The sequence below is a fragment of the Ursus arctos genome, unplaced genomic scaffold (assembly GCF_023065955.2).
Source record: "Ursus arctos isolate Adak ecotype North America unplaced genomic scaffold, UrsArc2.0 scaffold_25, whole genome shotgun sequence".
Classification (NCBI taxonomy): domain Eukaryota; kingdom Metazoa; phylum Chordata; class Mammalia; order Carnivora; family Ursidae; genus Ursus; species Ursus arctos.
Genome location: NW_026622930.1, coordinates 40,395,301 through 40,412,753, shown reverse-complemented (window position 1 = coordinate 40,412,753; position 17,453 = coordinate 40,395,301). Strand labels below are relative to the sequence as shown.

Genomic DNA, 17,453 nt, shown 5'->3' with positions numbered 1-17,453 from the left:
CCTTTGATGTGCAAAGTTTTTAATTTTGATGAAGTCCAATTTTTCTATATTTTTCTTTTGTTGCTTGTGCTTTTGATGTCATAGTTAAGAAACCATTGGTAAATCCAAAGCCATGAACATTTACTCCTATTTTTTCCTAAGATTTTTATGATTTTAGCTCTTATAGTTAGGTCTCTAATCTATTTTGAATTAATTTTTATATAATTGAACTTTCTTATGACTTATATTCTTCCTATATTCTCGGTGTTAATGCTTAGTTACATGGACAGGAAAGACCTTTTAGAATTTGTGATTTGTCTTTTTACTTTATTCATAGGGTTTTTTATTGTGTGTACTATATATTTTTTAAAAGATTTATTTATTTTAGAGAGAGAGACAGCAACAGTGGGAGGGGCAGAGGAAGAGGGAGCGAATCTCAAGAAGACTCCCTACTGAGCGTGGAGCCCAACACGGGGCTTGATCCCAGGACCCTGAGATCATGACCTGAGCCAAAATTGAGAGTCAGAGGGTTAACCGACTGAGTCAACCAGGAGTATTACATTTTAGTATACAATATGTTATTTTTTGGCGGGGGATGTTTGTTTAAGAAATCTTTCTCTTTCTGAGGTCATAAAATTCCTTGCCTTGTATTTTTATATTTTCCTTACCTTTTTAGGTCCACACAATTTACCTAGAATTTATTTTTATGTATATCATGAGGTAGGGATCTCGTTATTTTTTTCCCCTACATGGATAACTAATCATCTTAACAGTATTTATTGACTTTCCTTCCTAATCTTTAATATTACCTCTGTTGTATACCAAGTTCTCAGTTCTGTTTGTTTATATCTCTTTGTCACTCAATTTTTATTATTACAGCTTTGTTGTAAGTCTTAGTATCTAATATGTCAAATTCCCTCTCCTGGTACTTCTTCAAAATTGCCTTGGTGTAGTAGACAAAATAACGTCCCCATGACCCCCCATGTAAATATCCTTTTCTAGTCTTCATCCTTCTTGTGTCTGTTTATTGTCTAACTGCATTGATTAGTTTTCCAGATCAGTAGAATAAAACAGTGATAGTATCTCCTTCTTGTTCTAGTTGACTGGCTTTGTAGTTATGTATATTTTTTCCCTATTTTGAATAATGAAACAACTTGTACTGTTCTGTGGACAGCCTGTCCAAACTATGGAGACTAGCTACCTCTTTTATGCTGTCAGTTTTACAAAAATCTTTCTAGAATGAGCCTCCATCCTTGTACCATTTGTTTTCCTTGGCCCAAAAGACAGCCTTCTTTGGAAAGTTGGTAGGTCACTCTTACAAACCCTGTTTATGGTATAAAGTTAAAAATATCCCCAAAGGGAGCAATAAGCCAAGTAAATCTTAATAACAATATTATCTTTTTCTAGGATCTCTTTTATCAGTCTTGAATATTCAGGATAAATATCTAGAATACTCTTTATCAGGCTCCCACCACCTTCTCTGTGATTTGACTGAACAACCTGCCGAAGAAGGTCTGGTATATTCTTGGAGCAACAAAGGAGTCTGGTCCCATATTCGAACAAACTGAAGGAGATAAACCCAACCCCTGTTGGAGGTGTGGTGGGCTCAGCTGCTGTCCTACAGAGCTGAGGGAGGAGGTAGGAAACTGAGGGTCCAGCCTTCCCAGGCCAACACAATGAGTCAGCAAAGCCACAACAATGTGTATGAGCTGCAGTGGAGCCTGACTTAACACCAACATCCTAAGCTTAAATATGGCTGCGGCTTCACTTCTGCTTTCCAAATCTGGAAAAAATTTCTCTTATAGCAAGGCTGAACCCAGAACCATGCAGAGAGGGAAACTCTGAGAAACATGGTTTTAGCTTAACTACATTGACAATAAAGAGCCACCATAATTGTTGTGCTAGTCAGAAAGTATCTTATGTATATCACATCATGTTGACTGCATACAAAATACCTTCACTGGGCCAAGTTTTCAAATTTTTAATAAAAGTCTGTGAAGGCTTCATTTGAAAAATATTTCTTATCTTCCAACATTGGACATTGTCCACAATATTTTTCCACAGTCCCTCAAAGTTGACAGTTGACTTTTTCTTTATTTGGATTAGATAATAAATTTCTACCACATCAAGACAGGTCAAAAATTTTTAAAAAGACATATATAGTATAAATTTAAAAATTTTTTAAAGACATATATAAAAAATTTTTTAAAGACATATATAAAATTATACATGATTATTTGTTGCATATGTGATTTACCACTGTAACTTTCCTCAAATCCTTTCTGGAAGCCATGGGATACAAAAAATAAAAACAGAATATTGTCTCGAGAATGTTTGATTTTCACAGAACTCTCCAAAGAAAAGTTCAAAGAAGAATCCTCCTAACACCTGCATTTCTGAAGAAGAATCCTCTCAAAGACCACTTTTTTTTTTTAATGATTTTTTATTTCAAAGACCACTTTTTGTTTACTGATGTTTGGAAACAAGATATAGGTCATAATGATCTCTTTACAGTGAAAATGCGGGGTCTCTTTTTATGTGTGTATTTGCTAATTTTGTGTGTTTCTTCTTCAGCCAAAGCTAGATGTCCTTGTTGCTCCTGTGTCTTGGGTGAAAATTCTTGACTCAAAATAAATCATCTGAATACAGAACAAAACTTCTGGATAAAGATTTGAAGTGGAAGCCTACTAAAAAGTTTTGGTATATGGCATCTGGTCTACTTCATTATTTACGTCACTTCTGAGATCTTATCTTTCATTCCTTAGGAAACCCAAACGACAGCCTCTAGTTTTAACCCCTGGGGGACTGTTCTTTGGCATAAGAAATAAAGATGCTTATCAGAAACCAGTTTTATTTTATGTTTTGCCTTGAGAAAATTTCATGTAGAACAATGTATCTAAGTATAACACCATTATTTCTGTGCTATAATTTATACTCGGGAAGTCTTCTTGGAATATGACATTTTGTGACTGAACAAACTGGATTTCCTTATTCCAAGTTCTTGTTAAGATGATAAATAGGTTCACAGAGACACATCTGACTGAAACAGTGTTTTTTTTTTTTGTATTTTTCTTAAAAATTGGGTACTATTTGTAAGATTATTTGCAGGGGGATAAAAAACTAGTCTCGGGTATGTTTTTCTACCTGAATTCAGTTTCTTTTATAGATGTAGATGGTGTACGATTCCACAGGTATTGTTTTGGTGCGTATTATATTATCATAATTAGGACTCAGAAGCTATACTCTATATGGAATAGGATGGACTTTTTGTAAATTAAAAGAAAACATTTTAAAGATATGTGTTCAGAGGTACATATAGTGTATATAAATATATATATGTGTGTGTGTGTGTACACACACACACACACACAGTATGTAGAGAAAAAGCAGGGGCTGGATTAATTTTAGTTGCTCTAACCAGTTTTAGCCAAGAGTTACAAACAGACTATTGACCATAATGTTGAATTAATTTGATTTTCATTGATGTCATGGTAGGAGAAAGGTCAGGAATAGCTCCCTCGGAGACTTAAAGGTGGGTAGGTGTGTACCAGGACAGAGGAGCCGAGGCTCTGCACGCTGAGGGGCAACATGAGTCAATGGTGGGTGAAACTGCAAGTACTTTAGCCCTAAGACCAGACGCCGCAGGTACCTCAGCTGAGAGCAGGGAGTGGGCAGCCCCAGCCCACCCTGGCTTGCCTGCTAAGGAGCTTGACTCTTACCCTGGGGATGACAGGGAGCCAGGGATGACTGAGAAATGAATGGGTTCTGGACAAGAGATACAGGTGAGACTCCTAGGTCCGAGAGGTGCAATGTTACAGAGCGGTGTTCTATTTTTAGAAATTTATTCCATAAGAAGAAAAACCCCAACCATGACAACAAACAGAAAAGAAATAATACAAAAATATATGCTTTTACAAATGTGTCTTAGAAGCTCTGTGGGTGAAGGCTACTTTGGGTTTTTTGCTTGCTTGCTCTGCTTTGTTTTGCATGAATTGTACCGAAGTTGTCTTCTTTCCTTGTAAATCTCCCTGTAGCAAACATGGGAATTTTTTTTTTTCCAAAGGCCTTTGGCCCTAATTAAAAATTGGGTTCGTTTTTCTCCAAACTGTGAGCTGACAATTAGACTCATCCATTTATTTACTTAATAAATATTTATTGAACACCTATCATATGAGATATTGTTCTGACGGCAAACAAAAAAGGCAAAAACCCTGCCATTATGGAGATTTTTCTTCCACTCCGAGAGAAAGACAATAAGCCTCTGCACAGGTGCACACCCACATGCCCTTCCCCACACCCAATGATAATGCCAGTATAATTGGGTAATAAAGGTTATAAAGAAAAATAAACAGACTGAGGGGAAAAGGAAAGAGAGTGACGGGGACATTTTATAGAGTCACTTTATATTAGTCAAGGAAGATTTCTCTGCGGAAGTGACATTTGAGCAGAGCCAAGAACAAAATGAGAGGACAAGCAATGAGACTGTCTGGGGACAAGACATGCACGAATGCCTCCCACTGTCTGTGTGGCATGGAGATAGGTGGGGCAGTGGCTCAAGGCACTACTTCTTGGGTGACTCCTTGCTGTGAACACAGATGCAGATTCGATCAGTTGCATCATCTGTGACTTCACCAGACTCCTCAGTGTCCCCGGTCAACCTCAGATGTGTTGGTAACGTGTCATTAGATAGACACCAGTATGATGATGTCTGTGTTGGTGGTGCTGATGGTGCTGGTGGTCTACGTGTAGTGGCTGTATGATAAGACAGTTTGGAACATCAGAGGGCTGGAAATCAATACGCTAGCAATATAGGATCTTAATAATATGATGACATTTTCATTTAAAAAATCAATGATGATAACAGCAACTGTCATTTTTTAAAAGCACGTGAGGAGGGCAAGTACTGTCCTCATGATAAGGTGACAGAAGGGGCTTAGAAAGTCTAAGTTAACTTGCTCAAGATTATACAGTAAATGCCAACTGTTAGGTTTGATATGAGGTCTGTCCAACTTCGGAGTCCAAACTTTATACCAACCACAGCGCTGGTCTGCTTCCAAGGGTAATGCCGCCGAGAGCAGCGTGAAGGATGGGCTGGGGAGGATGTGAGTGCTAAACAGAACGATGCAGTACTTTCATTTGAGATTAATCCTCATTCGTAAGATTCAAAACCTTATTGTATCAGTCCAGGTCGAACTGAGAAATAAGAAGGTTGAAGTAGGGCTATTTTATAGTTAAGAATGAACTGATGATTCTGTTGAAGCTGCAGAAGTCCCCAAACTCAAATAATCATAGCGTGGGGCTGGACCTCTGGTGGATAAGCTGTGTTTTCTTTTGGGCAGAATCATTTTCTCTTACGATGTCTAAAATTAAATGGATGCTGAGATAGCTGCATTTCCCCCAAAAATAACTCATGTAAATTCAAATGACAGCTCATGGTCATAAATGTGTTTGGTCTCCTTTTCCGTAATTGGAATGTGATGATAGGTGTATAAATTCTTTAAGCCAAACCATTAGTATCATATTGATGCTTGGCCTGACTTGGTGGTGAATGGTTGGAAAGATTAAGATAACAGCTCTTCTCCTGCCAATAAGATATCCATCATTAATATTTGGTTTTGGTTTTCATTTCATAGATACTCATTCACAGCTCAAAACCAAAATATGTGAGGAAAACAATCAGAGTGATAGAAATTAGATTCTGATTCTAATTTACCTTGTTAATTTCTCCCTATGTACAAAAAGCACGAAACTTTTTGTTTCTTTTTCAGGGACTGTGCCTGCTGTTTCATTAAAAAAAAAATTTTAATGTTGAAATCATCATAAACTCATGGGAACTTTGTAACTTTTTTCCTTGAATTATTTGTGATAAGGTTTCCGACGTGATGCATCCTTATCCAGGAATGCATCGGAGTATCTCCAAAGACATTCTGGTGCATGACACAATATAATAACCCAAATCGAGAAGTTAACACTGCTGTCTCCTACCATCGGTTCTTCAAAACCCATGTAAATTGTGCTAGTCGCACCAGGGTCCTTCATAGCGATGGGGTCTAGTTCAAAACCATGCCCTGCCATTAGTTGTCCTATCCGTTTGGTTTCCTTCAGTCTGGAACGGTTCCTCAACTCTTCTCTTCATTTGCATGACCTTGACTCTTTTTGAAGATTAACAGGCCAGGCATTTTGTAGAATATTCTTCAATTTGGGTTAGTCTGGTGTTTCCTCATGATTAGATTCAGGTTACGAAGTTTTGACAGGGAGAAATACCACAGAAGTGACACCGTGTTCTTCCTGAGTCCCATCTTTCAGTTCACAGTGCAAATGGGTCCATTACTAAGGATGTTTATTTACTCGGATCCCCTGGTTAAATTAGGGTCTGTCAGCATTTCTCACTGTAAAGTTACTCTTTCCCTCTAGTAATTAATAGTTATTTTGTCAGGAGCACTCTGAGACCATATAAATATCCTGTTTATGGCTCCCTTTCCTTGAACACTAATTTTCTTGCACAATCAGATGTTCCTGGTTTGTCTTACACTTTTTCTGCCCTTGGCCTGGGGTCAAATATTTCTCCAAGGAGCCCTGGCTCCTTTTAGAGGAAAATGGCATTTAGAGCTCAGGATCTGTGTGGTAGATGTGCTTACTGCTATTGGCTGGGCCCGCAGTTGCTAATCTCAGTCTCAGCAGACAAAACCAGAAAACACACACATACTTATATATGTGTTTATTTCTGTATTTATCTGTATAAGTTGAAAAGTAGGAGTGAATACCAATACCCTCAATTCCAATCCAATACTACAGCATTCATTCTACTTTTCTCCCTTTTTATATTTCTCTAACAGTGACAGACCTGGTTTCCATTATCCTTAATATATTTGCTTTTTTGGTAAATCCATTTGTAACTAGTCTCCCATGCCCACCATGAGCCTTTTCCCCACATCTCCGTCTTTCTGTTCAATCTGCCCCAGGTCTGAGCCCCTGACTCCCCTATTGGACACCTATTCTCACTCTGCTTGGGTTCTGATAGCCCATACCAGATGCCCACCCCGACAAATGCATGCCTTTCTCATCCTGATCAGGCTCCTAAACCCTGTTGCAGGGCTTGCAACATCCCTTGCAAGGATGCCCTACTCTCCCACGCAGGTTCTGAGACCTTACACCAGTTCACCTCCTGTGTAGGTAGTCTCCTCATTCCTCTTGGGCTCTGATAACCCATGCAAGGCTGCCCCTCTCAGTGGACTAGAAGATACTAAAACATTGGGCATCAAAACAAAAGAAACAACAGTCTCTCCCTCCCGGAACTCACAATCTAGTGCAAGGAGACAGACCATGAATGTTATAAATATGTCAACCTCGAGGTATGTTTAAGGTCACTCATATTGGAAAAGGACGGACTAGGGTAAAGGGAATTAGGAATGGGTGTGTGTGTGTGTGTGTAATTTTAGGAAGGGTAGTTAGTGAAGGCCTCACTGAGAAGCTGTCACTGGAGTAAAATTTTGAAGATGAGGAAGTGAAGAAGTGAGCTGTCTGGGAGAAGAGCATTTATTCCAGGTAGAGACAGCAGCCAGGGAAGTGACCTGAGATGGGAACTTGCTGGTGTGCACCAGGCATAGCACGTTGGGCTGGGGGCCAGAGTCAGGAGTAGGGGAGAGAGGAGGGAGAGAGGGCCTAGGGAATGGGGACACATCATGTCACCAATCTGATGTCTGCATTCCAATCCCAGCTTTACCACTCTGACTGTTGGTTTACTAAAGCTATCAGGGGTTTTTTTTTTTTTCCATGTGATTTATCTCTTAATCCCAAATTCGTATTATAAAGGATTCCAAAAAGGAGTATTTTAACTTGGTCAGGTAGGTCAACTAAAGACAAGGCATTTAAAAAACTATCAACACTGATAATGAAGAATAATTGTGTTTCCTCACTTAATATATCTTTGCAACCATTGTGGTTCACTATAACTTAATTGAGAACACAGAAGAAATTCGCAGAAGGAGGACAGGACTCTGACTCTCCACCTTCCTTAGTTTTCCAAACTAGCATTTCATGGACAGATGTGAACATCTGTTTCGTCTTAGAAGTGGGCGTCTGACTTCCTGGTCACCATAATAGGTAGTAAAGAGAATAGAGATCTCTAGTTTATAGTTAAGGGCTCTTCTTTTATTGGAATGCATCCTTACACCAGAAGTATTTATTTTTACAGGTCAAAGAAGTGTGCAGCCCACTGAGATGTGGTTATTGTGTCTTTCATTTTACAAGTAACACGAGGTCAGGTATTTTTAAAAACATGAAAAGTTAATGTTGAATTTTCAAAAGCCTAAGGCTTTTTGGCTTGTTCCTCTGGGCTCTTCACAATGCGGATATGTTAAGAAACTTTCTACAAGCTGAAAGAGAGTCTCAACTGTGTCTTCAAAGGTTTCATTGTGCAGCTGTTGAATTTTGAAGTGTTTAATTTATGACGTATCATGCATACTCTTAGGACTGAGATGAGTATTGGTCAGTTAATTCTGGCAAAACTATCATTTGATGACTAAAAGTAGTGAGTTCCATTTTCAAGGAAAGAGATTATTCTCTGGGCCCCAGCGCAGGCATCTAATTCCACATCAGCTCAAGGACCAAGTTTTTAACACAAAAGACAAGTTTCAGCTGATAAGTTCAAAGCTCGTGACTCCTAGTCTACAGAACCAATCCAAGAATTTATAGGCAAGTGAGTAATGAGAAACCAAATGACTGTGTGATGTCAGGTGGCAAGATTGGCACTATAATCATAAGGGGGATCTCAGGAGAGTGTCCTCAGTAAACAACTCCCTTCACCCCTGCACTGTTTTCCTCTATGCAAAGTGGAGCGCTGACCTGCTTTTACTTGTTGAAGGTTATAAAGGTGTGACCTAGTTGTTAGTAAGACTCGTAATACTCAGGTTCATTAATGAGAAGATAATGTTCAGATCAAGTCAGCAACTGATGTGACAGCCCTCAGTGCTGATAAGACTGGTTTGGAATTTTGTGTTCGTGTTTGATTCTGACCCAGCATATTAAGGTGGACATGGATAACTTGGATAAGATCTGGGGAGACGCCAAAATGGCGAGGGGCCACATAAATGACAGCTGAAGTAATCAGAAATATTTGCCTGGGCAAGTCCTGGGAACTGTTCTCAGGAATATGAAAGGTCGTCGGCACATGGGTTGGATTTAGTCTGGGGAGCTTTATAAGATGATGTGTAAATGAAATCTGCTTAGTTTCAGTTATTTATTTGAGAGAGAGAGAGAGAGCGTGTATGAGCAGGGGGAGGGGCAAAGAGAGAGGAAGAGAGAGAATCCCAAGCAGACTCCCTGCTGAGCTCAGAGGCCCATGCAGGGCTTGACACGGGCTTGATCTGAATGATGACCCTGAGATCGCGACCTGAGCTGAAATCAAGAGTCAGACCCTTAACCAACTGAGTCACCCAGGTGTCCCTCAGTTTCAACGTGGTGCTAGAGAGTGTTTGCCAACACATAACATATCCTGTTCGAATAATGTTTCAGGTACTGTCCCCTCCAAGCTGCCCTACTTGGCTCTGTTGAGGGGACAGGAGCCATGCTATGTGTCCTGTTGTCCTTCTGTGTCTCTTGCTCTCCTCTCTTTTATGCTTACACATTCCTCTACACTGTCCCATATGTGCCAATCTACACTGCATTCTCTGAAACACAAACTTGTCTGACACGCTTATTATCATCATTATTCTTGACAGTTACCCAGAGTCAACAAATAGATACCATGACCCCTAGCACCATGACCCCTGCCAGGAATGAGCCCTCTGAGCCAGATGTGTGTGACGAGGTCAGAGGGGCCCCTGAACAGGACTTTTAGGGTGATACTAATCCTTAGCCTTATTTGCATTTACCATGTCCAGGCTCTGTGCTGAATGTCCTGCATGTACTTCCTCATTTGAGCTTCAAAATAATTGAAGAGGCAGGTAATTTTATTATCCTTCTATTACAGATAAGGAAAGTAAGAGTCAGAGAGGTTAAACAACTTGCCTGAAAAAGCCTCAGCAGTCCGGCAAATCTTTAAGAGCCCCTGAATAAAGCTAGTTTGCTGAAAGGACAAAGGTTGAGTGTATGCAGCAGAGATAACACAGGACCCACTGGTGGCCAGAGAGGGGACAGTTTGTGCTAGGAAAGGTGTGCTGTGGAAGGGGATGGAAGGAGGGGAGTAGAGACAGATCCTGTGGTAGCAGAAAGGGTAACTTTGACAGATAGCTTGGGAGTCAAATTTTTTTCTTTTTCCATTTTGTTAAAATTTGCTTTTTCCTTGTACTTGTGTCAGCATTTAAAATTATGCAGAATTGCTGAATTGCTACATATACTTTCTCTTTACTATGGCTGTGTAGACCCATCCCTGCTATGTTAAATTTGGGAACGACCTGCCCTGCATTGTTAAGTGAGGTTTTTCTTTTCTCTCTCTCTCTTTTTTTTTTTAAGATTTATTTATTTATAAGAGAGAGACAGCACAAGTGGGTGGAGGGGCAGAGGGAGAGAATCCTCAAGCAGACACCCCACTGAGCATGGAGCCTGACAAGGGGCTTGATCCGACAACCCATGAGATCATGACCTGAGCCAAAACCAAGAGTTGGGTGCCTAACAGACTGAGGCACCCAGGTGCCCCTAAGTGAGTTTTTTCTAGATTTTTCTCATTCTAGTGGTCCTTCTTAAAAACGAGGCTCCATTTCATTTCTAGACCAGCATACATGGTTCTCTCTCTTTGTTCTGCCTAGAGAGAGCTATACTGCTATGCGCGGGGGAAACAAAGATGTTTTGGTCTGATTCCCCTTCTCTTTCTCCAATTATATAAAATCATATGCTTCCAAAGTTAGATAAAAGTAAATGCCAAGCCACAGGAAAGCAGGGATTAGGACCAATATTTTGATGAAGGAATCTATAGTATTTTACCTCCTTTCCCACAGATGGGGCTGATTCCTATTCCCCGAGCTTGTTAGAGGATATTTGGAGTAGAAGGCAGGAGGAGAGGCTGATCACTTTGTGGTTTCAATGTTTGTGTTGGTGCTGGATATTCTCCACTTCCTCTCTAAATCTACTCTTCCCCTGTAGTAAGGCCTTCATGGACTGCTTTACCCAGGCTCCCCTGACTCTGTGGATTACAGTTGGGTTTCACCAATGGGAGAAACAGGCAGAAGAGTAGAAAGTAGGAGGAGAGATCTTCCAGGAAAGTAGTCCCCTTGTTCCCTCCCCGTGGTTTTGTGACAGTTGTGCTTACTTCCCTACTTAAGGCTACAGTTCCAGTTGGGTGACCGCTCCTTTTTTGTCCCTTCAGGCAAGGAGGGGAAGAGCTTGTGAGGGATGTCTCACCATCCCTTGTTGATTCCCTTAACTCTGAAATATTCCTCTCATTCAACAGTCCTCAGTTATCCCTTGGAGCATGCCATCTCTTTTTTGCTGGAAACATCACTGATTTGACTCGTGGCAGATTTTAAAAATGAAACACTCGGTTCAGAATTAAACCACCTGAACTGGACTTTAATAGTACATTCATTTTATAGGGAATAAAAAAATATAATCCAAGAAAATCTACTTAACAATTAAAAGAATTGTAAAAGCTATCCCCCCAAAAGTAACTTTCTGAAATAAAAATTAATGCCCAGTACATGTCCTTGGTCCCTGGTATAGACTAGAGCTTTTGTGACTTGCTAAAATAATATTTATTTCCATAGTGTGCATTTATGATAATAAAAATGCTTTGTGAATTAAAGAAATCAATTATAACGCTATAAGGTGATTGGAGGTATGTTATAAATGTGTCCTCAGGGAGGAAATCCAATGAAGTTAAGTGTGCGAAGGGGCGGAAGATCATCATCAAACACTTAAGTTGCAACACCACCTGCATGAGTAGGTGTTGTCCGCCCACACATAGAAACTACTCATTTGCGGGGCACCTGGGTGGCTCAGTCGTTAAGCGTCTGCCTTTGGCTCAGGGCGTGATCCCTGCGTTCTGGGATCGAGCCCCACATCAGGCTCCTCCGCTGGGAGCCTGCTTCTTCCTCTCCCACTCCCCCTGCTTGTGCTCCCTCTCTCGCTGGCTGTGTCTCTCTCTCTCTCAAATAAATAAATAAAATCTTAAAAAAAAAAAAAAAGAAACTACTCATTTGCAGAGAAGACTGCTTCTCTGTCTGTAAATGGCTCAAGTGGGGGCTCTTCCTAAATTCAGACAACCATGAGTTTTGGCTAAATGAAATAAACCTTTACATGAGTGCAAGCTAATTGTCTTCCCGTCTTTCAATGTCATCAAATTTTAAGCCTGAGTATATAGGTTTTTTTCTTGATTCTAATCAGAGCTGACATCACATGAACATTAGGACAACCCCTTCAAAGTGCACTGGCATGAGCAGACAGGGACGAAAAAATGTAACTGAATTACACTGAGGATGTAGTGATTCAGACTGGATTTTCCCTGCCCGCTGCGAGGGGCTCACAGCCTCTGCCAAAATGGTGGTTTTGGGTTGGCGCTGTTTCTAGAACTTTGGCTCTGGGTTGACATGGATCCAAACCACTCTGAGATTCAGGTCTCTTGGAGGCTTTCTATAGCGTCTATCAGATCTTTGGAGATTCAAGGCCACACTTTAGTACCAGAATTTCCCAGTTCCCTCTTGGATGACCTGAGGCCAGAGGGAACTGGGAACAATTTGGCTCAGGGCTGACTACTCTGGCCCATCCAATTCCTGGACACCTAAACTTAGGGCTGGCAGTCTGAGGTGAAAATCCACTATAGTTTCTCCCCTTTTATCCCACTGTCGGGGACAATTAATAAAATTGGTGTCTTCTTTTATCACAGTTCAGTTCTCTAACATACCAGGTTAAGCTTTCTGTTTTTATTTAATTTGAAAATGAGTAAGTGTAAACAGGTATGTCTGATGTGAAGGGATTTTTAGAAAGGAAATATTTACATACCTATTCTAAGTAATTTTTTCTGTTACTTTTAAATTGCCATTAATAATAGGTGATTGACTATTACATAGGATTTTTACATTCAGTTCCTTCTATGTATACGCAGATGAGAAAACAGGGTTTAGCCATCTAACGCAGCGCAAGGACAGGCGTAAATTGGGAAACAAAGCTCTAGGAATCTACCAGTTCTTACATAAATGGCTTAAACTCTTCTATATTGAGCCCCCAGAGTGAATCATTGTGTTCCCACTAGTGATAGTATGTCCAAGTGTGCCTTTTCTTTTTTTAAAAGATCTCAGGCATTATTCCAGAATTTTGGGGGGTGGTGAGATGGAGTGAAGGATTGTAGTTAACATTTTCATTTAGAGGAAAAAACAGTCATCTGATAAAAGAAATCAATCTTCTAGATTCAAAGTAACTTCAGAATTTTATGTTTAGGGATTACCCTTGAGTGTAATTAGTCCTATTTAGAACAATTTCTTAACTTTAGAATGCTTGTGTGCAGGGAAGATTTATTTACATGTCCAGATTTCAGTTAAATTTTGCCTGGTTTGTTTAAATTAGTAGAAAAGCAAACCATTTATTTATTCTCTTAAAAATAAGAGCTGATTTGACATAGATTGTGTCTGATGCTGGATTGGTTTGGAATCACTTTAAGTGATTACCTAGTTTGATAACTACTTATAGGAAATGGTTTTACGTAAGCAATTCAATGAGACTTTGGAAAAAACTAACATCCCTTTCTCATTTTTTATAATAGCTATCCTGTAATAACACTCACTACAAAATAAATAAATAAATAAATAAGGTGGTTGTACTATTCTGAAGATCACGCTGTAAGGAAAAAAATCCTCCAATACCAAGAACTATACTGACTATTTTAATATCTAAATTATAATGCAACCACACTTTAAAAACCTGCCTGCAAAAATAAATATAATTTTTGCACTTTTATATTATTAAAAATATTATGCCTACTCTAGAAACTGTTATTTGGGGGAATTCATCAAATACTATTCCATTTTCAAATTTTTGTTTCATAGTTTATCTTCATAGCATCTCAGATGAGTATACGCAGTAGCTAAGATGATCAAATGGTGCAAATTCGCTGAAATATTTTGATCCTGGGTTCATACCATGGCAAAAGTTTAGATTTAGAAACATATTAAGTTATGACTCACTGTTGCCTGATTTCCTATATAGTATGAGTCAAACCATGTTTCCTGGATAAAAATGTAGATGCATGAGTTTTGCTACAACACAGTCATCTTATCAAGTAGATGTTAGTCACAGCCTCCACATGAGCCATAGAAGAGCTTCAGGGTTTATTGAGAATTGACCAGATTTTTCAGTTTTTAATTCTAATATTTGGCCTCAGACGTAGCCACAGTTCCCCTCCCTGGAAATCGAATGGAGTATTAATCAGAATTAAAAACTCTCTTAATAGCCTATTATTTCTTGTTGAGAGGAAAATTCCGAAAGGGTTCTTGATTACTCTTAGCACAATGGACGTTATAAAATAAATAACCTAATACTTTGACACACAGCTTCTACAGGACTAGTGGAAAAGTGACGTTAACCAGCTGAGTCTCCTCTTCCACGCATGATACCATGGTGACCGGAGAGACCTCGCACACACACAAATAGGACGGGACAAAGTGCCTGTGATTTCCAAATTCATTGGCCAAACAAAGGGTTTGTTAAGCAATCACAAGATCCCAGTGCTAGTCGCTTCCACACAGCGCCTTCCTAGAGGAGACACGCGAAGTTTCATCTGGTCTGACTGCACACTGCGTGTTTATGAGGCAGTAGCACAGAAGATTGAAATAAAAAACACAGCTAACTATTCAGGGTTTTAAACAAATTACAAAACCACATGCTTTCTCACTCAACAGGAAAGCTTCAATCAAAAGGCAACTGGGTCCTAAAAGCAGTTGGTTTTTCCTCCAAAGACCAACCTCATTGACTTGCACATTGAGGGTAGGTTTTATAGATCCTTCCGCCACCTTCCATGAAGTGCCTTGTCAGCACCTCTGTAGCCCCAACCACTGCTGAAATGTTTGTACACTCTGTTTTAGGGTAGAATCATTGGGTCTGTAAACTTACTTTTTCATTTGTCCAAGGAGCCATTTCAAAATGATCTTTCAGACGCTGGCTAACGAAGCACTTTCTTAACTACTGTCGACAAAGGTCAATCTATTTACTGGCATTTGACTGTATAGAACAGGAAGTCTGTGCTGCATCTTGTGTTCTTAATGAAACCCGACAACAGAGGACTGAACGTATTAGTCTCAGAACAGGAGGCCTAAGGATGGCAAAGATCCAAGGGTCAATTATTGAATTGATTGATAAAAATCTAAGAGCTTGGAGGTCCCAATTTTCTCTTCGGGAAGAGGTTTCATTCATATATGCAAAAATCTGTGAGAAGCAAAAAGGAAAAATGATATCAGTTGTATATTGTAGCAGTGGACAGCAGGTGCAATTTCTTAAGATTTAAGAGCAAAATGTGTTTTTTTTTTTTTTTGCATGCCAGGGGTGGTGATAGATGGGTAGTGAAATCTCAGTCTTCTTCCATAAGTTTATTCCTGACAAACACTCTGAAATGTAAGTGTTGTCTCCTTTTGACAGATGAGGAAGTGAACTTCAGGAGAGGTAAAAACAATATGTTAACACATTTACATCCAAATATTAAATCTGACGTAATTATCACAATTGAGTGAGAAAAGATATCTAGAGCCTGGGTTCCAGACACACGACTGCCTGGGTTTCACTCCTGGCTCCATGTATATTAAGCGGCTTTGGAACCACAGGAAAAAAAACTAACCTCTTTGTGCCTCAGTTTCTACATCTTTAAAATGGGTGATAATGATAGCAATACTACTTCTTAGGTTTGTTGGGAGGATGACAGGAAGTAGTATGTGGATGCTGTTTAGAACAGTGCTTGGTCAGTAAATACCCCACAATGTTGTCCATATTTCCAGATCACCAGTGAGGACCCCGACATGCAGAGAAGTCAGGTGACTTGCCCAAGCTCCCAGGGCTGCTTAGTTGGCAAAGTTAGGACATAAATTCCAACTTCTTTGACATAAATTCCAACTTCTTTGAGCTTAAAGAGCTCAACCATGGGCAACATTCAGATAGCCTATATTAGAATAAAGGCCTTTAGAACAACGTCCTAAGTAATGGAAACCTGACACATCTTTCACCCTGACTGATGTTTTCAAATGGGTATACCAGTTCTATTCCGATTCCTTATATATTTTGGGATCAATGCAACGTTTTGGTCGGATTGAAAGGAATAAAATAGTACATGCTCAGTAAAGATCAAACACTTCACATAGCTTACAGAAAAGAGGAAACAAATGGAAATCACACCCAGCCTTTTTTTTTTTTTTTATTAAAGGTTTATTTGAGAGAGAGAGAGAGAGAGAGAGAGAGAGAAAGACCAGGAGTGGGAGTCGGGAGAGACGGAGAAGCAGACTCCTCACTGAGCAGGGAGCCTGACACGGGGCTTGATCCCAGGACCCCGAGATCATGACCTGAGCCAAAGGCAGATGCTTAACCGACTGAGCCACCCAGGCCCCCCTCATACCCAGTCTTGGAAACTGGTTCTTTATAATGTTCTAGGGACTTTCTTACCAGTGGGAACCTGTGAGTTAGAGAGCTATATACAACTTCATTCCTCCACACTCCTTTGCCAGAAAAAGGAATGGCTTATTTCCTTTTCCCCTGGCACTTATTCTGCAGGTATCTGGCAACTGGCTATGCAAAGCAAATTGCAGGGAAGGAGAAGAGTAGTCATCTTTGGGTTGCTTATGTTAGGACAGAGCAGGAAGGTTTGGCAGCCATAGGTGTTTATGCCAGAGAATCTTGGACTACGGAATGGAGGAAAGGCTTGGCACATGAGCAAGGAAAAAGAAGTGATGGTGGATTTTCCTCATTACACAGAGAAGAAGAAAGTTAGGTGGGACAATGGAGCAATCATTTTCTTGTCAGCCAAACTATTTTGGCTGAGAAATATACAGTACTTAGACGGTGTATCTAAGGAGCGATTTGGGAGTTTAGAAATTCGGGATAAGAGCATACAGAAGTCTGGTAGATTCAAGTATATTAGTTACTACACACACAGCTGACACTCGCTGGAGAAGATGTCTGTAGCGGAGTTTATGATCGAGCTTCGCTAAAGGAGATGATGACACTCTATTTATCAGCCATCCTGGGCTCCGGGGTAGCAGGGCTCAGCGCTCTAGTGTCACACAGGGACATGAGTCAGGTTTTCAGTGGCAAATGACCTGTACGGTATCACAGTTCCTGATCTCGTTAGAGTGTGACAGAGCAATGAGAAGTGAAAAATGGTTTTAGAGGATGAAGCAATTCTGTACTATTTGTTTCCTTTCCTTTTCATCTACTATGCTGGGTAATTTTTAGAAATGCTAAAAATTTGCATTTCAGAAGGTGGCCAAGATTTTGTAGAAGACAACTTCTTCTTTGATGCTGGGAAAAGTGACCCTTGAAGTTCCTGATGTAAGTTTTGTCTTCTCCTA

The 17,453-nt window shown here is 39.9% G+C and overlaps 1 protein-coding gene across 1 annotated transcript in view; it reads right to left on the bottom strand.

The window, feature by feature from the left end:
- Window positions 1–3,809: 3,809 nt before the first annotated feature.
- The window catches only part of PTGER2 (prostaglandin E receptor 2), a 25,467-nt gene continuing 11,823 nt past the window's right edge, over window positions 3,810–17,453 (bottom strand). Inside the window, exon 3 of the mRNA XM_026480385.4 lies at window positions 3,810–15,327. Coding sequence (XP_026336170.2) covers window positions 15,106–15,327 — 222 coding nt within the window. The 3' untranslated portion in view covers window positions 3,810–15,105. The remainder of the gene's footprint in view (window positions 15,328–17,453) is intronic.